Source organism: Stomoxys calcitrans, chromosome 4 (assembly GCF_963082655.1).
Source record: "Stomoxys calcitrans chromosome 4, idStoCalc2.1, whole genome shotgun sequence".
NCBI classification, from domain to species: Eukaryota; Metazoa; Arthropoda; class Insecta; order Diptera; family Muscidae; genus Stomoxys; species Stomoxys calcitrans.
In genome coordinates, this window is record NC_081555.1 from 1,630,916 (window position 1) to 1,655,188 (window position 24,273).

General features: G+C 36.6%; 2 protein-coding genes across 5 annotated transcripts; one reads left to right on the top strand and one right to left on the bottom strand.

The window, feature by feature from the left end:
- Window positions 1–51: 51 nt before the first annotated feature.
- Window positions 52–22,679, top strand: LOC106091474 (sodium/potassium/calcium exchanger 4). 4 transcript variants are annotated; one of them, XM_013258003.2, is made up of 7 exons: window positions 52–139; window positions 18,213–18,730; window positions 18,800–19,039; window positions 20,937–21,272; window positions 21,333–21,557; window positions 21,632–21,829; window positions 22,151–22,679. In XM_013258003.2, the coding sequence occupies exons 2-7, from the start codon at window positions 18,568–18,570 to the stop codon at window positions 22,585–22,587; spliced, it is 1,599 nt and encodes a 532-aa protein (XP_013113457.2). In that variant the 5' UTR covers window positions 52–139; window positions 18,213–18,567; the 3' UTR covers window positions 22,588–22,679. The 4 variants fall into 4 exon arrangements, with proteins under 4 accessions (XP_013113457.2, XP_013113458.2, XP_013113459.2 ...); XM_013258004.2 differs by having other exon boundaries at window positions 18,265–18,730; XM_013258005.2 differs by having other exon boundaries at window positions 18,480–18,730.
- Window positions 8,086–10,691, bottom strand: LOC106091477 (sodium/potassium/calcium exchanger 3-like). The gene is made up of 7 exons (XM_013258016.2): window positions 10,560–10,691; window positions 10,300–10,503; window positions 10,049–10,236; window positions 9,734–9,920; window positions 9,362–9,667; window positions 9,193–9,294; window positions 8,086–8,462 (listed from the first exon to the last, which is right to left on the bottom strand). The coding sequence occupies exons 1-7, from the start codon at window positions 10,582–10,584 to the stop codon at window positions 8,122–8,124; spliced, it is 1,353 nt and encodes a 450-aa protein (XP_013113470.1). The 5' UTR covers window positions 10,585–10,691; the 3' UTR covers window positions 8,086–8,121.
- Window positions 22,680–24,273: the final 1,594 nt, after the last annotated feature.

Below are 24,273 nucleotides of genomic sequence, written 5' to 3' on the forward strand. Positions count from 1 at the left end.
GCGGCAAACGTACGATGGGCCAATGGTGACTACAATGATGAATATGATGATGGTGGCAAGGAGAAGTGTGTTTCGATGATATTCGTACTCGTACTCTTCCAGTGCCCACTGCAATACGTTGATGTTCAAATGTCACTGTGTAAGTGAAACAATTTAAATGTGATGATTTCAAAAGATTGTGTTTATTTTCCAATTCTATCGTTCTTGATGGTGTATTTTTGCCCGTTTGAAAGCGTAACAAATTGTAAAAATTGAATCAAAATTTCGTTTTTCGATGTGTGTTGGCAATAATACGGGTCACATGCTACATAAAGGCCGGAGGGGGGAGTAGATGCCGGGGTTCCCGATTGACCCTATATTGTGACATTTTCATTGAAGTGTTATTGGTGGCTCGGGTTTCACACAAGTAAAGCTAATTTTCTTTGTCGTCAAATAATCTTAAAACTCCAGCTCATTGAGCATGGACCCAGTGTGGTGCATGCAGATTGGTATGAAACCATGACAAGGACATGTTTTAATCATGGTTATCGTCTCAACTCTTGAGAGTTTTTGGCTCAATTTCGTCAGTTTAAGCTTTGTGTGTGTATTTAAGCTTGGTGTGGTATTGGTAACAATTCAGCTACCATATATATAACTGACCATTTAAAAAAAAATAAAATAAAAATATTGTGCAACAAAGGATAAAAAACATTTTCAGTCATTTGACTGCGAAATTCAGCACATGGAATTGAAACTTATTCATAGTTTTAGCATAAATCTACCTAACAAATTGTCTCGAACATATTTGCCTTAATAGTTATATCTTTTTCTTAAAATGTGAAAGAATTGCTACATTTTATATAACGTAAACTGGGCCAGCAATTCACAGTTTTTGAGTTCCGTTTAATATTTTAAATAAGTTATAGGTAAAAAAAAAATTCACTATGCGTAGATAGATGTATGTAGGTTTTTTTTTTCTTTTGGCAAAACGGCATTACCAAACCCACATTTTAATTAAAACGTGTCCACAATGGCTGCATAGAAGTGGAACAAACATACTCGTATGCATATGTGGTGGACATGTTCTCTGTGATATTTGTACATTCTTGTACCCAGCGGGAATCTTGATGAGGACCCTCATTTAGAAACCTTCTAAAAGGCCTATAATTCAACCTCAAACAAAGTAAAACAAGCTCTAAACGGCCTTCCAAATATTGCCATTATATAAGCTCTTGCATCGAATCTTTTTCACTTTAAAAAATCACTTCGATCGAAAGAAGAAAAGAAAACTCTCTATAAGGGCATTTCTGAGCAATGACTTCCTCATGTCTTTGCAGAAGTAAACAAAAGAAAATACGAAAAAAGCAAGCCGATATCAGCAACATATAAGGCTTTTGGCATATTCATTGTACGGTGTGCAATAGCCCAGTCGTTAGAACATCGGTTTAGCAAACAGAGGGTCAGTGGATCAAATCCCGGCGAGGCAAATTAAGTAAAAACAAATTTCTCATTCTAAATATAGATTTTTGGAGATTCTAAAGAGCAAAATTTTTAATCAAGTTCTCTCCCTCTCTCTCTCTTGAGACAGCATTATTGTTTCGATTTGGTGTCCTACACGTCCAAAACGTCCTTCTGCAAGTCCTACCTGAGAAGGGAAGGCCTTTTATTTTTGGACACGCCTTGTTAAATAGCAAGGAGTAGGGAAGTTCTCCGACATGTCTTGTGTCTCCAAATAAGGCCTTTTAGAAGCAGCTTTTACTCCTGAAATTTCCCACTGGGTATGTACGCACATACTTACAAACATGATCGTACATTGTATATATGGTGCAATGAGAAGAATGGAAATGAAATGGAACTAAACAAAACTCAAATCAAATCGAATAAAACGAACAAAATAATAAACAAAACAGACGCACGTTCACAGCACGACACATAGCGACAAAGGTCAAAACTAACATAGCATGAGCATCTGAAATTGGCTTTTAGAAATGCTGAAATGCGACACTCGAGGCGTAGTTGTAATTAGACGACGTCATTACAAATTATTTCAGCAACATCATCATCATCATCACTCGCGTCGGTGGCAGCATGATAATGCTCACCGATGGTAATAGTGTGGGCGTGAAAATATGATGCCGATGGACTTGCAAAACTACGATGACGTTTTTCCTTTCATTGACACAAGCCATGTTCTGTGAAATTTTAAAATTTCTGATATGGATTGTATACATACATATAAGACTAACTATGCAATAAATAAAAATGTTATTTTCTCTTAGCTTTGAGCGTTCACTGCTTCACTGTACAACAGCCGTAAATCAATGAGCAGAACTTGAATGCGGAATCATTGATTATGCCCTACACCACAACTGTAGAACAGGATAATAAAACATTACGCATTTGTTTGCAACGCTAAGAAGGAGACGAACTAGACCCATTGTTAAGTATACAAATCGGATTTACTTCCTGTTTCAGTTTAGCTATGTCCGTCTGTCTGTCCATTTATACTTGTAATCAAGGTACGGGTCGCATTTGTTGTCCGATTACCACCAAATTTTGCACATGTTACAGATTTTATTATGGCTACTGATTTAGATGTAGCTTCCATATATAATATTGGTCCTATCTTTATAAAATTTTTCATGAGGTGTTTGATGCGACGTCCCAATTTGTGCGAAACTAGTTTAAGATATATCTTCCATATATATTTTTCACCACCATGGTGCATAGGTTAGCATGCCCGCCTATCGTGCACAAACACCCGGGTTCAAATCCTGTCGGCGAGAATACCTTAAAACATTTTTCAGCGGATATTATCCCCTTACCAATTGCCGGTAACATTACTACTTACAAAATCCTTAATTGTTTTCAATACCACTCCCCTAAGTTGATTCATGTCTGGTATTGTGTCCCCACCTAAGAGCTATACAAGTCACATTACAAAAAGTGTTATTTTCGTTACACCCACACATTGTCATGCTATGCTCTATTCATTACGAGATAGAAGAAAGGAAATGAAACTTGAAAATGCATTTACGGAAGTTCTTTCGCCGAACGTCTTGAATAAACATAGGCATAGTTGATTTATTAAGGCAAAACAGTATCACAAAACAAGTAAAAGCGTGCTAATTGCGGGCAGGCCGAATCTTTGGAACACACCACCATTCTGCTAAAAATGTATACAGACTAAATTTAGTTGAAGGGCATAATTTTATTCTACATACCAAACTCGGTCAAACCAGGAAAAATTAAAGCTTTTAGGAACCGAATAAGGATAAACGAGAGACCGGTTTATATGGGACCTATATCAGGTTATAGACTGGTTTGAACTGTACTTGACACAGTTGTTGGAAGTCATAACAGAACACCGCATGTAAAATTTCAGCCAAATCGAACAAAAATTGCGGCTAGTAAGGGCTCAAGAAGTCAAATCGGGACATCGCTTTATGTGGGAGCTTCTTACTTGGTACAGTTGTTAGAGGTCATAACAGAACACTATATGCAAAATTTCAGCCAAATTTGTGGCTTCCAAGTGCTCCAGAAGTCAAATCGGGACACCGGTTTATGTGGGAGCTATATCAACCTATAGACCGATTTAGACCGAATTTGGCACAATTGTTGAAAGTCATAGCGAAACACCACGTACAAAATTTCACACACACATCGAATGAAAATTGCGGCTTTTAGAGGCTCAAGAAGTCAAATCGGGAGACCGGTTTATATTGGAGCTATACCAGGTTCTTGACCGATTTGGACGGTACGTGGAACAGTTGTTTGAAGAAATAACAGAAGACCTTGTGCAAAATTTCTGCCAAATCGAACAAAAATTGCGGCTTCCAGGGGCTCAAGAATTCAAATCAGGATATCGGTTTATATGGGTGCTATATCTAAATCTGAACCGATATGGCCCATTTCAAGGGGCTAGCCTTACGCGTTCGACCGCTATTGTGATTTCGACAAACGGATGGACGGACGGACATGGCAAGATCGAATCAGAATGTCGAGACGATCCAGAATATATATACTTTATGGGGATGCAGATCATCATTTCGAGGTGTTACAAACGAAATGACTAGGTTAGTGTACCCCCATTTGCTCAAATATTTTCTTAATTCACACTTTTTACACTGGTCACTAACCGTTGTATTCCCAGAGTTTCCCAGCATCGTATGTCAAGGTTGTTGTTTCGACATTGCTCGATGTTCCATTGATGATGACATAGTACGGCATGGATATGGTTTTCGATTGATAGCTTTAAAAGCTGCAAAATGTGGCGTTTGAGGGCATGGAAGACCTAACCACAAAACGATACTAGGACTATTTTCAATGACAGTTATTAGGAAAGTGAATGCTAATTGTGTTGTGACAAATTGGAATAGTTTAGCAAAAAGAAATAATGTCCATGGTTCATACGTCACCTCGATTTGAAACACTAGCTTGGTTATATATCAGTTTCCTTATACCGTAAATTCAATGTCAATATGCAGTCCAGTTAAATGTAGAAATATAAGTAAAAATGGTTATACTTTTAATAAAGTTTCTGGTTTGCTTGGGATTGCAAAGATATCAGCTTGCACGTTATTTTTAGAAAGCGTTGCGTTAAAAACAATATAAAGCTGGTTCTTTTCGTATGCATAAAACAGAATTTCTATAAACATATCACTAATTTGCTGGTAAACAAATTTAAGATTTATTTAGATATCCGTAGATTTTTGTTGCACATACATTCATACTCGTACATACGAGGGTGCTTGTATGGAACTTTTCATTTGAGTTGGCATTTAGGCAACATACGTAAGTGGATATGTATGGTGGGGTGGGTAGGTGTAGTAGGAGACATATGTACGTACATAGGCTGCCAGTATATACTATACTCAGGTCCGTCCCGCTGTCTGTGCTTTCGAACAATACAACATGTCATACTGTGTGTGTGTGTGTGTGTGTGTGTGTGATATTATCACTTAAAATGTCTTTCTTTTCACAAACAATTTTTCTACTTTAATTTGAATACAATGGGATACCGTGTGTCCTATACGACAATTCAAATGCAATCTGTATTAAGAAAAATCATCAGCCTCAGAAGATTGTACGGCGGCAACATCATCGTCGTCATTATACGGCAGCGACAAAACGACGATGACATCGGTCACTTACTGCTTGCTGATCGCCCCGCAGTCGGAGTAATAAAAATATCTGGTTGGTGGTGAATTTTTCAGGAGATCAAAATATCCAAACCAACGGACAAACGAATAGCGTTTGGGGCAAAATAGTAAGTACTTGCTCGCAACCACTATATACATGCATACATGTGGATAGATACATTAAATAACAATCAATGCTGGGTGGTTGGATGGTGCTACGGGTGCTGTGGATAAACGCCAAGCGTATCTGTGTGTATGTATAGAGATCTGAAAAATAAACTAAATTTTCATTGTTGGAAATGCTAAGGCTAAGTGAAAAAAGTTTGACGACATTATCCCATACGACACAGGCAAACAAGTCGAAAAACGTATCTTTAGAAGATTAAAGTGACAAAGTGAATTAAATAAGATTTGGCCGTTGCCGCCGTCCTTCCTCGACGTCTTGAACGTTTTCGCCGGATTAATACATAGAGATTTATATTCGCATACCCTCATACTTACATACATACATATGTGGCCAATCATATAAATCGGTTGTCGCCAGTAGAAACTGGCATTTATTGCTTTCTCCTATACATGCATACAGATACACAAGTTACTATTTTACGCTGAATAGTGTCTTGCGCGACTTCTTTATGAATGTGTTTGTGTGTGTGCCTTTTGTACGCACACACATGAATGTGATAAATGAATTTTATTTAATTTTCGATTAGAATATTTGTGGTGCATAAGCACCTTTAGTTGAATGTTAGATATAACAATCCGATACGGAAAGTATGAAACATATTTTGAAACTAGATACTCAGCTGTCTGATATCTTATTCAGCAAAACAAGGCATGGCATATGCCATATAGAAGTTTATGGAAAAATAATGTAAACTATTTTGCACAGCAGTATATATTGATGTTTAGCAGCGTATTCTATATGTAAGAGGTTTGTTTTAAAGCAAAAAAGAGTAATGGATTTTTCTTTTTGAAGGACAAGAGAAAAGGGAAATATAATATAGAGTCATATATAAATAAGTAAGGATGGGCTAGCGTCGGGCCAAACCGACCTTATGAACCCTACACCACCTAGAGTACGCAGGCAAGGTGCCTTAATTCAAAATGTAGAATTTCGACAAAAATCCATAAATATTGTGGTAGTCACCAGAAAAAAATGTTCAGCGGTGGTTTTCCCATCCTAATGCTACCAACATTTATGAAGTACTATGCCATGTAAAACTTCTCTCCGAAGAGGTGTCGCACTGCGGCACACCGTTCGGATTCGCCTATTAAAAGGAGCCCCCTTATCATTGAGCTTAAACTTTAATTGAACTGCACTCATTGATGTGAGAGAAGTTTGCCCCTGATCCTTAGTGGAATGTTCATCGGCATAATTTGCAATTTGAAATATCCGAACTGAACCCATTTTGGTCAAAATCAGGAGATATTGTAGGAGTTGGAAAGGAAAGAGTTGTCCAAAATTTTGAGATAATCGGTTGACAAATGACCACATTATTCCAATATCAGTCTGGAAAGGTTCTAGATATTAAAATCGGGCGATACATATATGGTAGTTATATATTCAAATCTAACCTGTTTCGACAACAAGGGTTGTGCAAATTTTGAGAGCATCGGTTGATAAATGCGTTTGCAAGGCTCTGGAAGTGAAAATCAGACGTTACATATATATGGCAGATATATCTAAATCTGAAGCGATTTCTATTATATTCACGACTAATATCGAAAATCTCAAGAGAATTCTTCGGGCAAAATTTTGTGAAAATAGGTTAACAAATATCGATGTTATTAAATATTAGTCTAAATAGTTCGAACATATATATGGGAGCTATATCCACATCTGAACCAATTCCTTCCAACTTCTAAGGGTTTCGTCTCTAGGCCAAAAAGATGTCTGTACCAAATGTACTTCTTACACAAATTAACATAGATAGACTAAATCGATTCAGAAAGTGATTCTGAGTCAATCGGTACACTTATATAAGGGTCTAGCTTCTTCTTCATTCTAGGTGTTACAACCAAATGCCATGTAACACAGTAGTGGTGTAGGGTATAAAAAGTAAATGCGTTTTAAGTTCGGCTGACCCGAATTATCGAATGATAATTGCGTCCCCATAAAGGCTTAAAAAGTATAACCGTGATATCTTTTTATATGAGATTTGGCCCCTTTACAATCCCAAACGATCTATATACGTCAATAAAAAGTATTTGTGCAAAATTTCTAGCAGCTAGTTTTACTGCTTCGAAATTTAGAGTGCTTTCGACCGGAGTCGGGTTTAAGAGGCCCGAGAAGGCCTAGTGAATCGGAGTCGGAGTTGTCGATCTTGCCCCGAATACGAACCGCTCTCCAACTCCTGTTTAATACTCCAAGGCCGACTTATGGGTCGATTAAGGATTGCAACTCAACTGCAGTTGCGTTGCCAGGAGATAAAACCTTGATATAAAAATTAGTATAACGTTGGAAATTTTTGTCAAGTGCAGTCAATATTATTGCTTTGAACATTCCGCTACTAAGTAAATTGTAAAAAAGTATACAATTCAATAAAGAAATGGACATTTTTATTACAAAATTGCCCGTTGGTAGCGCGACTGAAGTTGAGTTGCTAATTATAATTGACGCCTTAGACTCCAACCCGGAGTCAGAGTCGAGAATAAACTCCGCACCTCTGCTTTCGACAGACAAACTAACGGACGGACTTGGTCATATAGACTTCAAATGTACATAAATTTCACCAACAAAAATTTTCAGGCAACAATTTATGTTATGTTTAGTGCTACCTTTGGACAAGCCAATTTTTCTTCAAAACAAGACATTATTATAAAAAAAAAACTATGAAACCAAATTAGCACACAGCTAACCAAACACAATTTAGACATTATCTGAGACATTGAAAATAAAATAATATAAAAATTGTCTTATTGGGAATTGCACAGACTTATTCAGAATATTCTTGCTTAGAAATTTCAGTTAAATTGTTCAAATTCTTTATTGTAGGGTTTAGGGTTTATGAGGACAATGTGGCAGGTTTTCATCACTGAACACATACATTTCAAGCGCGACAGCCAAGACAATATAGGCCAGATATGAGAGCATACAAATCACAGCAACACGTAGTCCCAACTGGAATCTTGTCAATAGAAATGAACAATACAATATGACACAAGAGGCCACCAAAATCAAAGTGGAATGAAATATGCTGGCAGAATTGATGATGATTGCATTCATATTGGAATTTTGAGTAGAGAAAAGAGTTTTCAGGAGCCAAGGAAAACCTAGACAAAATGAAATATTGAAATTGTTGGAACCCACAGCATTAGAAACTGCCATAGAGCCATAACCTGAAAAATTAGCAAATTTTTAATTAGCAAAAGTCTCTAAATGACATGCACTAAAAAAAGCTAGCCCAAAACTTAGGATTTTTCCTTATTTGTAGGATTTTAGCAATGAAAACGAGCCAAGAACCAAAATTTGAATCGCTAATTGATTCTTATTTTACTTCATAGATGATAATCCAATTATTCGTGTGTGTTCTGGGTTTCACTTTCCAAGTTCCAAAATTTCCCAAATTTTTATCATGAGATTTCTTAAATAAACCCAAAAAAGGATCTCACAAAAAATAATTAATTGGACTTTTTGTTTGCTTGATAATAACAAATTGATTTGAGGGGAAAAGTAAAAGTGAATCACAGAACGCACCAGATTATTTTTTGAAAAATAAATTTTTTTTTTAAATAAGCATCTTAACCTAGAAATATAAAACATTTAAAGACGCTTCTATTTGTAAGGCTATTTTGCGTCTTTAACTAACGTTCACTGTTGTCTTGTCCCAAAGTCAATTTCCTAACTTTCAACGATATTTTGAACTTCATTGTAGATTTTTGTCTTTAATAACAGGACGCAAAGTTAAGAATTTATTAAAATTAAAAAAAAAAATTAATATGAAGGCAAATATTTTTCACCAAAGGGAAAGTTGAAAAATTGACCATATTTAAATTAAGTTTGCAAATCTTTGGCTCACTCGAATCGCTAATTTTAGTACAAAAAATGTTTTCAGTGTGTATGACTTGCCTTTTTTTGCTACAATAACGCTAGATATGGCTTCGGGAATACTGGTTCCAATTGCCAAAAAGGTTATACCCATGATGGAATCGGGAATTTGCAAATAATAGCCTAGATAGCAAGATACAAAACATATTAGCCTTGTATGAGAACAGCTCCTGACTATTAAATAACTTGCCAACCACGGTAAGCATCCACGAAATCAAATATGTCAAAATCGATATCCATACTACGGACATAACAAGTCCAAGCAAATAGCAAGTGCGAGCACAATCCCTTCGAACATTTGGGATGGTCAGAAACATAAGCAATTCTAGGGGAAATGACAATGACCAGATACATTTTGCCCAAACACTGCTATCCACAGGCCAATGAGAGAAATTATAGGCATTTTCGCCAGAATTCTCTGGGTCAAGCATAACTTCAAAATCTTGAACAGCACCCCTAGGCACATAGCAAATGCAAGGACAAGGTTTATTACGATCTTTGGAAAACAAATTGGAAAAATTAAATTATAAATGTTTTAATGTAACCAATGGCATAAGTTCACCTCGGATTTTGCTTTGTATGGCTGCATCCATTGTAAGATTAGCCGTGTTGGCCAAGAAGCATAGGAATAAAGCAAATGCTTCGTACCAAAGTATATGACCATCATACATAAACAATGCCAGCAGTAAAATATTTAAAGTGTTCCACAAAAGGTCACGGGACAGAGGCCACCAATCCAAGGAGAAACCCTGTAAATTGGCAATTGTTTCAAGGTCTTTAACAAGATAGGCAGATGAAGCTTAAACCATGTGTATTTAAAATCTTTTTTTTTTTTGTTTTCTTCTCATGCCACTTTAATCTGCCATATAAAGCTTACCACCCCTGCTGCAAATCCACAGAATGCAGTTATGGCCAGGCTGTTGAAAGTCGAGGACCCCACTATTGTTCCAATACCCATGTCACCTTCTGTCAAAAATGTTGCATACAAATTTACAAAAAATTCAGGAGCTGAAGTTGCCATGGCAAGAAATGTAGCACCAGCAACATCATAGCTCATTCCCAACTCTATGAGAATAATAGTAGAAAATAAAATCTCTTCTCCAGTTGCAAGTTGGAGTTCAAGCTTACTATAGCATAATCTTTCCACACAAGGTACACAATATTCGTCACACACAATGGCCACTCCCAAGAACAGATACATGTTGATAAGAAAACATAGCAAAACATAGTCATAACGGACAGCAGCTTCGGTAAACCAATTCGGAAAAGCATCTATGCCACTGATGGTACAATTTTCAAAATTCCCATGATTTCGATGGAAAAAGACTAGTGCTAAAAAAGTGAAAAGGATACAAATTAAGTTTTTTCTGGTTTGATAGCTTACTTACTATTGTCTCTTTGCCCAAATGTCATCTTAGTATAATCTCTAATGAAATAATTTTTTATTTTCAATTTATGGAATATTTTGAATATATGAAATTGACAGACCGAGGAGTTACTTTAAAAAATAAAAAAAGGTAGCTTTTGTGTTCTAGTCAAAAAAATTATGGATTTATATAAACCCAATGTAATAGTTGTTAAAAATAACAAGTGAAACCATGCTAAGTTCGGCCGGGTCGAACTTTGTGAACCCCCACCACCATGGATTTTACTAAAAGTGTACAGAAACTAACTTTGTTGAAGAGCACATGTTGTTATTGCTCTAGCCACATTCGTATGTGGAGTTAGTGACCTCGTCGAGCTCCATAGGTGAGCAAGATTGTTCCGGTGTAAAGGACCGATCGCAGCAGGAACGATATGGCCATTGGTTCTTAAAAGCCGTCAATAACTCGCCTCGTCATATCGAGTATCACAGACACTCACTAATTGAGCAAGAGCCGGTGACGCCCGACCTTTCGCTAAGACTCTCCACTCAATGTCGCTGATAGCCCGCTAATGCAATTGCAGCAATGTGCTTTCCGCAATCTATGGGCATGCGCGTTAGCTTCCAGCTAAGGTGCTCGTGATGACGATGAACGCCACACACACCAACAAATCGGAGCTCAGAGATCTAAACCGTGTGCTAATAGTCATCCCGTAAAGGGCACATATGTACTTCACGTACAAAATGACTGACGAATCAGCAAGAAAATTTAACTTTTTAGGGCCGTAGAAGACTAACCGGGAGATCGGTTTTAAAAAACAACAACCGTTTTTTGTAAGCTATTCACATTCAGCCAACGTCTTGTGCACAGTTTTTATTTTTTTTTCGTTTGCTGCTAGTAATCCAGGATTCACTAATAGAAGGTTAGGTCACATGCAAAACACAAAGTGGATAGGCCCCATAAACATCATTAAGGATGTCAAATCTGACGATTGAAAATGTCATCATATAGGAGAAAACGTAAACAAAGAATGAATGTAAAAAGAGAACAAGTTGACATCCTTAATGCCAAGTACTGCCAAATATTAAAAAAAAAGTATATCGGCTGATCGCTTGGCTTAACCTTATTCAGTGAATCCTGCTAGTAATCGAACCTGTGTTCCATCCATCCCATAATTATGGGTTTACCAACATCTTACCACATTGCACCAATGCTACCCATGTGCTGCAAATGTTTTAAAGGTGGAGTTACATACATTAAAAGTGCAACTCTGCAAACAAATTCCACAAAAGAGATGCGCAAAAGATAAATAATTTTCAATTTGAACGATTGAGATCGAGCGTCATTCTGTGTTGCCATACGTGAAATAGTGTTTTTAGGCATTAAAGTTAAACATTGTTTAACTTTTGCGCTTTGCTTTTGTAGGACTAGTTTGCAGAGTTGCTTTTTTAATGGGTTTAAATAATGGGATAGTGGAAAGATCCATACGGAGTAGCTGAAACGGCAGTCGCGGACAATCAGCGGTATCGAACGGAGAGTTTCAGTGAGAGATCAGGTGGCACCGGCTCTTGCACAAATACTGAGTGCCTATGAAGCTCGATATGACAAGGCGAGTCATTGGTGCCTTAAAATAACCAATGGCCACTATGTTCCCACGGCGATCAGTCCTTTGGACCGGAACGAGCATGCTCACCTTCAGGAGCTTGGCGAGGATCGCCACCTCCACATGAAAATGTCGTTACAACAACGACGACGAAGACCCACTGGAAAAAGAAGAATCTCCAATCAACATCCAATAAATAAAGCCTTTGGAAAGACTCAACCTATAGAAATCTTTTCCAGCAATTCGAATACATACATCTCTAAAAATATCTAATGGTTTCTAATTATGATTTCTCTGCTCTGGTGGTTATTTATTGTGGCTCGTGGAAATAATCTAACAAAATTTGTTGTTATGTTATATATATAGGCTACTCTATTAAAGTCACAAAATTATAATAATTTTATCACCTTTCATATCAAAATCAATTTCAAGGCTATGCTCAAAGATAGCTAAAAAAATACCCCATTTCAAGTGTCTCTCATTTTAGTTGTCCCAACTTCTTTGAAAATGCCAACAAATAAAAGAAATCAGGTCTCAATGACGTCAATTGAGAAATTCAATGACATCATTGCCAGCTATCACTAGTCGAAGCGAAATAAATCTTCAAATTCTATCTCGAGCTGTCACAGATAACCTCAAAACACGTAAAAGAAAACGTTAAGGATATAAACAAACAAATAAATAAACAAGTATTAGCGGGGAAAGTGTTAAGCGTTTAATTTCCTTACCAATAATATTTGCATGCATTCATTTGCGATTTTATGAATTTTGAGTGTTACTACTCAGAGGAAATTTTTAGTTATGGTCAGATATGCCAAGTGGAGTTTAGATGGTGGCAAATCCATATCAAAACTATTTAATTTTTTTTTCAAAAGGTAACGTAATGAATGGGTAATGTTCAATTGATTGGTGTTAAGATAATAAAATGAGTTTTTTAATGCTTATATTTGAATAGAAGAAATGGAAGACGAGTCTCTATTGTGTAATGCATAGGTAAATATTGACATGGTGACATATTTTTCAATAAAAACTTAATTTTTGGATTTTTACGAAAACTAAATATTGTTCTTTAATATAGTCAAACATTTTTCGACAAATAAAGTATTATTAGAATTAAATTTTTCGAAAAATTTTCATTGAGCACTGATACTAAAGGGTGATTTTTTTGAGGTTAGGATTTTCATGCATTAGTATTTGACAGATCAAGTGGGATTTCAGACATGGTGTCAAAGAGAAAGATGCTCAGTATGCTTTGACATTTCATCATGAATAGACTTACTAACGAGCAAAGCTTGCAAATCATTGAATTTTATTACCAAAATCAGTGTTCGGTTCGAAATGTGTTCATTCACCGTAACGTTGCGTCCAACAGCATCTTTGAAAAAATACGGTCCAATGATTCCACCAGCGTACAAATCACACCAAACAGTGCATTTTTCGGGATGCATGGGCAGTTCTTGAACGGCTTCTGGTTGGTCTTCACTCCAAATGCGGCAATTTTGCTTATTTACGTAGCCATTCAACCAGAAATGAGCCTCATCGCTGAACAAAATTTGTCAAAATTTGAACACATTTCGAACCGAACACTGATTTTGGTAATAAAATTCAATGATTTGCAAGCGTTGCTCGTTAGTAAGTCTATTCATGATGAAATGTCAAAGCATACTGAGCATCTTTCTCTTTGACACCATGTCTGAAATCCCACGTGATCTGTCAAATACTAATGCATGAAAATCCTAACCTCAAAAAAATCACCCTTTACTATCAGTGACTTATATAACGGGATTTTTTCTAGTCGAGAGATGATTTTGCTTTTACATTTACAAGTACCCTTTATTAGCTATTATGATTTTTCTTTTAAGTGTAATATTGACAACTGTCAAAACGCACTATAAAGAATGTGACGGAGAAAATGTAAACACATTCTGTAGACTTGGTATCAAGTCATGCGACATGTCGCTGCGTCAGCTTAATTTTGGCTTCAATTAGATGCAAATGTAATTAAATGCTCATGAACTGGGTCACAGCAACTCTGTTGCAATGTAGTTGCTATTGTCGTGTGTACGAACAAGGTTCGGCCATTGACCTTAAGTCCATAATTTCGTTTGTAGTAAGAAATTGTGGTCTAAGTTAGCCACTAGGTTAGGTTGAATAAAGGGATACGGTTTAACCTGATCCATTAAACTAAGCCAGTAATCGGCTAGTTGTGTGCTCTATCAATTCTAAAAAGAAACTATGAAAAGCCATTTCAGACAATTTTAAGCCATTATTATGGCCAAAATACATCACAATGGAAATTTATCGTCCAAAATGAATAAATGGAGTAGTGTAATTGTTGAAGACAAAACATCTACCATCACACAAAAACACATGCATTGGAAAAAGTACAGCTAATAGACAGGGTTGTCGAGCGTGGTTAATGTGGTATTTATATCATAGAGGCGTTTTCGCAATATACTGAATATAAGTACAATACACCAACGTACGGCCCTTAAAGACTTCACACCTAATATGGCTGATGAGTAATTCTAAACCAAATTACGAAACGCATCCCATAGTGGTTGGTATGTGTGGCTATCTCTGGCTTTCCTTTTTCCATTTGCACAGAAAATCTCCGATTATTGAGCTCGTCTCGAAAGATAAACAAACGAAAAAAGAATAAAGTAAGGTTAGGGTACTAAACATTAGTAGACTAGGTATACGACAAAGCTACCGTGTGGCTTATTGATTATTTTCTCACAAAAAGTAATACGTCCATTCTAGTAAGAATCAGGATTCACTGAATAAGGTTAAGCCAAGCGATCAGCCGATATACTTTTTTTTTAATATTTGGCAGTACTTGGCATTGAGGATGTCAACTTGTTCTCTTTTTACATTCATTCTTTGTTTACGTTTTCTCCTATATGATGACATTTTCAATCGTCAGATTTGACATCCTTAATGATGTTTATGGGGCCTATCCACTTTGTGTTTTTGCATGTGACCTAACCTTCTATTAGTGAATCCTGAGTAAGAATAAGTATTATACACATATAACCTTCAACATGGATAGCATTTGTTCTTTGCTTTGTTCGGTTTCTCTTTAACAAAGGTTAATGGGAGGTCAAAACAAGATGTTTTAGTTTTGGATACGACTTGTTTCAGCTTAAGAGAACAATTGGGAAGTCGGTGTATATCAGTGGTGGTCCAATGCCCACACATGGGTTTGGAATCAGTGTGCCCATGTGTGTTATTGTGCCCATTATATGCACTGAAAAAATGTTTGTCCTAGTTTTAAAAATTTGCGCCAAAGATAAGCAAACTTAAATTGAAGATGATAAATTTTCCAACTTTTAAGTAAACATTTTCCTTGGTGAAATATATTTTCCTTGATATTAAGGATTTCCTAATAAATCCTATTATTCAAACATCAGACAGCGCAGCGACAAAAATCTCAATGGAGCATAACGCAGGGATCCGACAATGAGACCATCACCCACTCCTAAGAAGCTAATTTTTTTAAGATTTGGAGGACTAAGATAGGCAAAAATGCAGGGACGGAAACTCAAACACAATAGTAGAAACAGATTACCCTGCGGCATGCAGCCGGACAATATCCGATTGTATGAATTATTTCAAGACCGAATAAATTTAGCGCCAAACGTGTGATAGCATCTTTTTTAAAGTTTTGGTTCTTTTACTCGTTTTCATTGCTTAAATCCTACAAATAAGGAAAAACCTTAAATTTTCTGCCAACTTTTTTGTTGTGTGGGAGCTATATCAGCTTATATATGTATCTGGTCGTACTTGGTTTAAATTTCATAGTAAAAATAATCGTGTAAAATTTTAACCAAAGCGTACAACTACTGCGCTCTCTTTAGGCTCAAGGAGTAAACCCGGGAGATTGGTTGATATGGGAGCTGAACCGATTTGAACCGTTCGTGATTTTGATATTAGGGGTCATGACAGAAATCATCATGGATAATTTTAGCCAAATCGCACAAAAATTATGCTCTCAAGGGGTTAAAAAACTATAATCGGGAGGTCGGTTTATATAAGAGCAATGTATACCAGGTTATCGGAGATTTGCGCCTTCTTGAGGTTCAAGAGGTCAAATCGCGAGAGCGGTTTATATGGTAGCTATATCTAAACAGAACGACTAGATTGGTTGAGAGCATTAGAAGAAAAGAGAGCTGAACCTTTAATTTTTTTTTCAAAGTTAATTAAGGTAATTTTTGATTATGTATAAAGAAAACAAAAAATGGAAAGGTTTCATGAACATTAAGGATGTCAAAATGACACAAATAGGAGAAAACGTAAATGAAGAATGAATGTTTAAAGAGAGCTAGTTGACGTTCTCAATGGCAAGTGCTGTGAAATATTAAAAAAAAATGTTTATCGGCTGAGCGGTTTGCGCAACCTTATTTTGTGAAATATGTACGATATTTACAAAACACGAAACATTTTGCTAATTTCTTATTCAATTTATAATTTATAGAAAAACCAGTAAGGAAAGGCAAATATCGGGCAGAGCCAACTATATAATACCCTACAAAACATGGAACCTATATTGAAATCTACTTAGTCTATAATTTTGCATACCTTTGAATAGAACCTTGTAAGAGTTTCTTACGATAGGACCTTAATTGTATCTACTACAGCATTAGAGGGCCATCTCGGATGAGAGATACATATATGGGTGCTAAATCTAAATGAAATTAAGCACACGTGCTAGGGCTTCAAATAAAGCACCTCACGCAAATTTTATAAAGATCAAACCAAAATTTTAGCTTCTATAGCCTAAAAAGGCCATATCGGATGAAATGAAATATATATGGGATTTATATCTAAACCACATCCGATTTTTATGAAATTTTGCTCAAGTATTGAGAAGTCAAAAAAAACCTCTCATGCTAAATTTTGATAATCATCGGACCAAAATTGTGGCTTCTACAGCCTTTAAAGGCCATGTCGGGTGAAAAATATATAGGGCAGCTATAGGTGAATCTGATCCGATTTTAATAAAATTTTGCACACGTATTAAATTTTGTTAAGGACGGACCAAAATTGTGGCTACTACAGCCTTAAAAGGCCATATCGGATGAAAGATATATATGGGAGCTATATCTAAATCTGAACCGATTTCAATGAAATTTCGCATACGTGTTTAGACGTCAAATAAAACATATCGTGCTGAAGTTTGCAAAGATCGGACCAAAATCGTGGCTACTACAACCTTAAAAGGCCATATCGGATGAAAGATTTACGTTGAAGATGTATCTAAATATGATCCGAATTCATCCTTGGTCCAAAAAGAAAAGCAAATGCAAATTTTGCCCATGAACATTCCACTAAGGAACAGGGGCAAACTTCTCACATATCAATGAGTGCAGTCCGATTCAGTTCAATGATAAGGGGCCCCCCTTTTATAGCCGAGTCCGAACGGCGTGCCGCAGTGCGACACCTCTTTGGAGAGAAGTTTTACATGGCGTAGTACCTCACAAATGTTGCCAGCATTAGGAGGGGAAAACCACCGATGAAATTTTTTTTGATGGTCTCGCCAGGATTCGAAACCAGGCGTCCAGCGTCATAGGCGGACATGCTAACCTCTGCGCTAAGGTGGCCTCCGGTCCAAAAAAGATACCTGTGCAAAATTTTATAACAATCGGACAACAAATGCGACCTATACCTTGATTACAAAAGTACATGGACCCACAGACGGACAGAGCTAAATCGAATTAGAAAGTAATTCTGAGTCGATCGGTATACTTATCAATGGGTCTAGCTCTTCTTCTTAGAAGGGCACAAAGTTATAATACTCTACTTCATAAATTTTAGTTTTAAATTTACTAAATAGGTTATTAAAAAAACTCATATTTCATATCTCAAATTATTCCGAAATCCCATTAAGTTATGAGATGTCAGTGATTGAAATTTGGTCAGACGAGCCAAAAAATCTCAGTAATTTTCCATGCATCCTGCAGATGTTTCCAATTTCCATTTAAGACTTCATGTCCTACCTTTAGCACACATATCAATAAGAAGACAGATTAACAAATTGGGTATTTTCCCCTTTTATTACTTTTTCGCATGAGGCCGATGACCGTTGACTATTGGCCTACCTGTGTTCTCAATACCCAAAAATAGCTGACTACACACACGCATCCTAAGCAGCCACAAAGATGTAATGTGTGTTTGACCAAAAGGAAAACTTTCCATAGACTCAATTGAGGGTTCTTATCACTTGTTTGTTGTTAAAACAAACACAAAAACACACAGTTTTCGACAAACTCTCAAATTTGGGCGCATACTTAAGGTTATGTAGCTGTCACATTAAGGCTGTCTTCATCAATACACTACAGGCGCTTTCCGTTACAAGACGTTATTATATCGCAGAGAATAAGTGAAATTGAAGAATTAAAAATAAAAACAATACAAAAATCAACGAATATGAAAATTTCGCCAAGTTTTGTCAATACAAAATGGAAAATAACAAAGCTGATGCTGCTTTTAAGATTCCTACTGATATTTGGGGTGATCTTAGTATTTTATTTACGACTCCTTATCATTGGAACTCCCACAGATCTAATTCAAAATAAAGCCAAAGAGAACGGTAAGTTTATTTATAATTATTTGCTTCATATTCAGAATCAATGCTAAATTTGTTATTTACTCCTTTTAGATTGGACTTCCCATCATCATTTTAAACGAAGTATATTATCCGTTAAATGGCATGAAGAAGAAAAAACCGCAAATTGTTCTCGTGCTTCGATTTTGGAGTTTCCCCCTGACGGCTTGGATAAAAGTCAACGCCTTCATGGATGGATTGTTCTTCACATTGGGTTGGTATTCTATGGATTTTGGTTTTTGGCAGCGATTTGTGATGACTACATGGTGCCAGCCATAGAACAGATATGTTCAAGTAAGTTTTAAAATTTGAAAATTTCGAAAAGTTGAACGGTTGAACTTAAATGGGTTTAAATGTGAAGAACAGAAGAATGCAAATACTAAAAATCATTAACCGTTACTTAATATCTCAAGAAAGGGTATGACACTCACAATATATAAAGATGTTTTCCGATGAGATTGAATAATTGCATAGCGGTGGATAAAGGACAAGGTCGATAATTTCTCAACTATTACTGGTGGTAAACTTTTTATATCCTTCACCATAGGATGGGGGTATACTAATTTCGTCATTCTGTTTGTAACTCCTCGAAATATTCGTCAAGACCCCATGAAGTATATATATTCTTGATCATCGTGACATTTTCCGTCGCTCTTGCCATGTCCGTCCGTCCGTCTTTCTGTCGAAAGCACGCTTACTTTCGAAGGAGTAAAGCCAGCCGCTTGAAATTTTGCACAAACACTTCTTATTAGTGTAGTTCGGTTGGGATTGTAAATGGGCTATATAGGTCCATGTTTTGATATAGCTGCCATATAAACCGATCTTGAATCTTGACTCCTTGAGCCAATAGAGGGCACAATTCTTATCCGATTTGGCTGAAATTTTGCATGAGGTGTTTGATTATGACTTGTAACAACTGTGGTTCAAATCGATACATAACCTGATATAGCAGCCATATAAAGCGATCTGGGATCTTGAATTCTTGAGCCTCCGGAGGGCATAACTATTATCCTATTTGGCTGAAATTTTGTACAATTGCTTCTTCCATGACCTTCAACATGCGTGTGAAATATGGTCCGAATCAGTCTATAGCCTCATACAGCTCCCATAGAAACCGATCTCCCTATTTCACTTCTTTAGCCCCTAAAGGGGGAAATTCTTATTCATATTGTCTGAAATTTAACACAATGACTTCTACTATGGTCTCTAACATTCAATTCAGTTATGGTCCGAAGTTTCATTAAGTTTTGTGAACAAGGCGGTATATAAATTAGCGGCTCCGGCGCCATTAAGGCATTATTGCGGCGCGTTGGTGCTTACATACTTGAATTGAATAATAAAATAATTTTTCTTTTACATTGTTACACTTTGGATTTTGTAATCACATAGAAGCATTTCTAAATCATAAAGTAGGAAATCTTTCAATTTAATTTTTGAAAACTGAGAATGTCGCCTGATTTTTAGTGTAGTTGGTACTATTCTGCTATTAGTAAGTACTAAGTACTAGCACGCATAAACTAGACAGTCGCAAAGAAAGTTCTGGAGCTGTCATGGAATATTTAATGGTACCATTTCATGAGAATAATTTAAGCAGTAGAGCAGTTGCAATTTTTACGATTTAATGATTTTGAAGAATTGATGCAGTAAATAGAGGATTATATTTTCAAACATCATATTTGTTTATCTGATGATCATGAAGAACTTGTAAACACGTTAGTCCATTTGTGTTCATAAAAAGGAAAAAACAATAGACTAACATAACAACTAGGGTTGGAAACAAGCAAAACATATACAATTAAAGAATACCTGCTACTGCGAGCTCTTAATTATACTCATGTGTCATCGAACACTTACACAGGTAACACAACTCTCAAATGTGGCTAAAATATCAATAACCTCACTGAAATAAAACAGAGAATCATCACAACGGAATATAATTTCGGAACGATAATGGGCTGAGTTTAAAAGGCAGCCACCACAGCGACCTAAACTAGCACAAAATTCGGAAGAAAACAACCAAAGTTCTCAAACAAAAGTGTTAGCAAACGTATATTATAACCCCCTTAAGCGAGGGTTATGGATCACCAAAAACCATTTACACACACTCTGTTTGAGATTCAAACCAAGAATGGATTGTTTATAAATATAAAACCACAAATTTCAATTCCAATCTTTACTATTTCAATTGCAGATCTAAAAATTGATCGAGATGTAATTGGGGCTACTATCATGGCGGCTGCTGTTTCAAGTCCTGAGCTATTTATGAACTTCGTGGGCACGTTCATTACGAAGGGAGATATAGGCGTGAGTGCCATTGTGGGTTCGGCTGTATTTAATATGCTGGCAGTTCCAGCTTGTTGTGGTCTATTCGCAATGCAGTGCCTTAAATTGGATTGGTGGCCCATTACACGCGACTGCCTGATATTCCTGGCAGCTATTTTTACTTTTTTGGGTATCCTTAGAGATGGAAAGGTAATGTGGTATGAAGCTGCTGGATTGGTATCGGCTTATTTCCTCTACATGTTGAGTAAGTAGTGTAACCAAATGAATCCAGGCTCAAGCTCTTAACAAAGCCAATTTTTTCCAGTTATGTACTTTAATCGGAAAATGGCCAAAACAGCCAGACGTCTTTTGCAAAGTTGTAGTCCTACTCCTAGGGGAGAGTACCGCGAGGTCTCGGAACTTAGCTCGCTTTTACCAAAAAATCGCAATGAGTCCGCATTCAGCTTGGCCAATGAAGCCTATTTGTGTTTGGAAAGAGGCTTACATTCCTCCCACATGTTGTTGTATTTGGAACATAAAGAAAAACAAGGTAAGAAACAAGAGAGAAAGTGGGAGAGAGAGAGTGTGTTTTAACCCTGTTTTTTTTTTCTCTCTTTCAATCAGCATCCATCAGATCTCCATGGTCCTCTCAAGGTCATTCTAAAATCGAATTCATATTCCATTGGCCCATTACTTTTGTTCTTTGGCTAACCATTCCCAATTGTCGGCGAAGGAGTTCTTTTAAATATCTGACCTTTTCATTGGCCATTGTATGGACTGCTATAATCTCATATCTGGTGGCTTTTGGCATAACCATCATAGGTGAGTGAGTAAAATAAACGCCAGCCACTGAGTGCGGAATCTTATCGCATATTTGTCATAAACCACCTCCCACAATCCACTCAAAAGTCTTCTTTAGACTTAGAGGCGGGTGGTAAAGTTTGCATTATGTTGTTGATTATAAAAGTGAAGAACTCGATTGTTATTCCATGCAAACAAAACTTCCGACTTTTATAATTCACAATCTGGGGCTAATTAAGTATAAAATTTAAAAAAAGGGGTGTGAACCAGTCTCCCCACAATCTACACTGGAAAACATTATAACAAGAGCATCTGACAGCCACAGTTTTCTTTTATTTCCAGGTGATACCTTGAACATACCCGACTCTGTGATGGGTTTAACTGTGATAGCTGCAGGTATGAGCATACCAGAAGCTGTCTGCAGTATAATAGTCACACGCCAAGGACAAGCCTCCACGGGTCTTAGTAACTCTTTGGGCTCCAACACATTCGACATTTTACTTAGCCTAGGTCTGCCTTGGTTCATAAAGGCCTACTTTCTTCCCGATAATCCAGAGCAGCACTGGGTCTCTTTGAATTCCAATGGCCTCACTTTTGCTGGCATATCGCTGCTAACTTCTTTGCTGGGCCTTTATGTGATATTTGCTTGTCAAGGCTTTACTTTGAATCGCAAAGTGGGTTTCTCTTGTTTGGCTTTGTACATAGCCCTGATGACCTTTAGCATTCTGGTGCAGCTGAATATCTTCTTTCCTGTTAATCTGCCCATTTGTGCACATTAGTCAGTTAACTCTTTAGGACATAGTGGATTAGATAAGAGCGTTAAGTTAGAGTAGTTCATTAAATAATCGGCGTAGTAGGTGGTTCCTATTAATTCTATGCCTTTTTCGTATACATCTTAAATTTTAAATAAATTGGGGTGGACATTGTTCCAAAGGCCGTTTATCATTTACCTATCAACATAGATTTTGCAATCTTACAAATACATGCCTATCAAAACTCTTATGTTTTCGGTAAGTATCTGGGCCAAAGTTCATTCGAAGACAAAACCTGACCGAAAAGTCCGTCAACAAAATACACACAAAAAAATTTAAAACACTTGACGTTTGAAAGATAATCATAAATTAACATTGGCTTACAGTTTTTGTAAAATATGAAACAAAAATATATTGCCCATGTTGTTTAAATAGTTTTAGAACTATTAATGGTAAGGATATTGAATTGAATCAATCTCATGGCAGCAGGTTGTACGTACCGGATTGACCCGATGCACAATGGTCGCTGCCAAAATTCAAAAAATGAAGGTCTAATATTTGGTACCATATATGCATACATTAACTCTTAAGAGGTTAACTAAACGAAACTATACATGAAATTGACTCATTCTATCGGTGCTCTTGATGAAAAGCATCAAAAGACAGAACATGTAATTAGTTGATTTCACGTGTAAGTTAAGTGCAAAAGTGAAGTGAAAACAATATAAAATTAAAAAAAAATCAAATTTATATTTTCAAAAAATTATTGAAAAGAAAGGTATTAACTTGAGTTTTATGTCGTTTTGTGTATGTTAAATTGTTGTATAGGCTTTTCAAAATTAGTGTTTTATTTGCATGTTGTGCACTGTTATCTTGCCAGTATAATTGAGCTTCAAGAAGGATTTTATGTTCTTATATTATGTTTCCCCTTGAAGTCCCCATTGATATTTTACACCAATGTCAATCGTGGTCTTCAGAAGCAATATGCTAAATTTTAGCTGCAACTTCTTGCAACCTTTGAAGTTATGACCAAATACTAGAGAGACCTTTTTTTGTCAGTTTTCGATATTTATACCCTCCACCATAGGATGGGGGTATACTAATTTCGTCATTCTGTTTGTAACTTCTCGAAATATTCGTCTCAGACCCCATAAAGTATATATATTTTTGATCGTCATGACATTTTATGTCGATCTAGCCATGTCCTTCCGTCTGTCCGTCCGTCCGTCCGTCTGTCTATCCAAAGCACGCTAACTTTTGAAGGAGTGAAACTAGCAGCTTGAAATTTTGCACAAATACTTGTTATAAGGGTAGGTCGGTTGGGATTGTAAATGGACCATATCGGTCCATGTTTTGATATAGCTGCCATATAAACCGATATTGGATCGTGACTTCTTGAGCCACTACAGCCGCAATTTTTATACGTTTTGGCTGAAATTCTGCACGACGTGTTTCGCCATGACTTCCAACAACTGTGTCAAGTATGATTCAAGTCGATCTTGAATATTGACTTCTTGAGCCACTAGAAGACGCTATTGGCTGAAATTTTGCATGAGGTGTTTTGTTATGATTTCCAACAACTGTGCCAAGTACGGGTGAAATCAATGCATAACCTTATATTGCTGTCATATAAACCGATCTGGGGTCTTTACTTCTTGAACCTTTAGAAGGTGCAAATCCCATTCGACATGCTTCGTTTTGACTTTCAACAAC

Bases quoted from the DNA above. Each gene is read 5' to 3' on its own strand.
- LOC106091477 (XM_013258016.2), bottom strand. From the start codon at position 10,584: ATGACATTTGGGCAAAGAGACAATA. The intron at 10,504-10,559 runs GTAAGTAAGCTA...TCACTTTTTTAG, and splicing joins ATTTGGGCAAAGAGACAATA to CACTAGTCTTTTTCCATCGA. The intron at 8,463-9,192 runs GCAAGTCATACA...CTAATTTTTCAG, and splicing joins CGTTATTGTAGCAAAAAAAG to GTTATGGCTCTATGGCAGTT.
- LOC106091474 (XM_013258003.2), top strand. From the start codon at position 18,568: ATGAAAATTTCGCCAAGTTTTGTCAATACAAAATGGAAAATAACAAAG. The intron at 21,273-21,332 runs GTAAGTAGTGTA...AATTTTTTCCAG, and splicing joins TTATTTCCTCTACATGTTGA to TTATGTACTTTAATCGGAAA. The intron at 21,558-21,631 runs GTAAGAAACAAG...TCTTTCAATCAG, and splicing joins GGAACATAAAGAAAAACAAG to CATCCATCAGATCTCCATGG.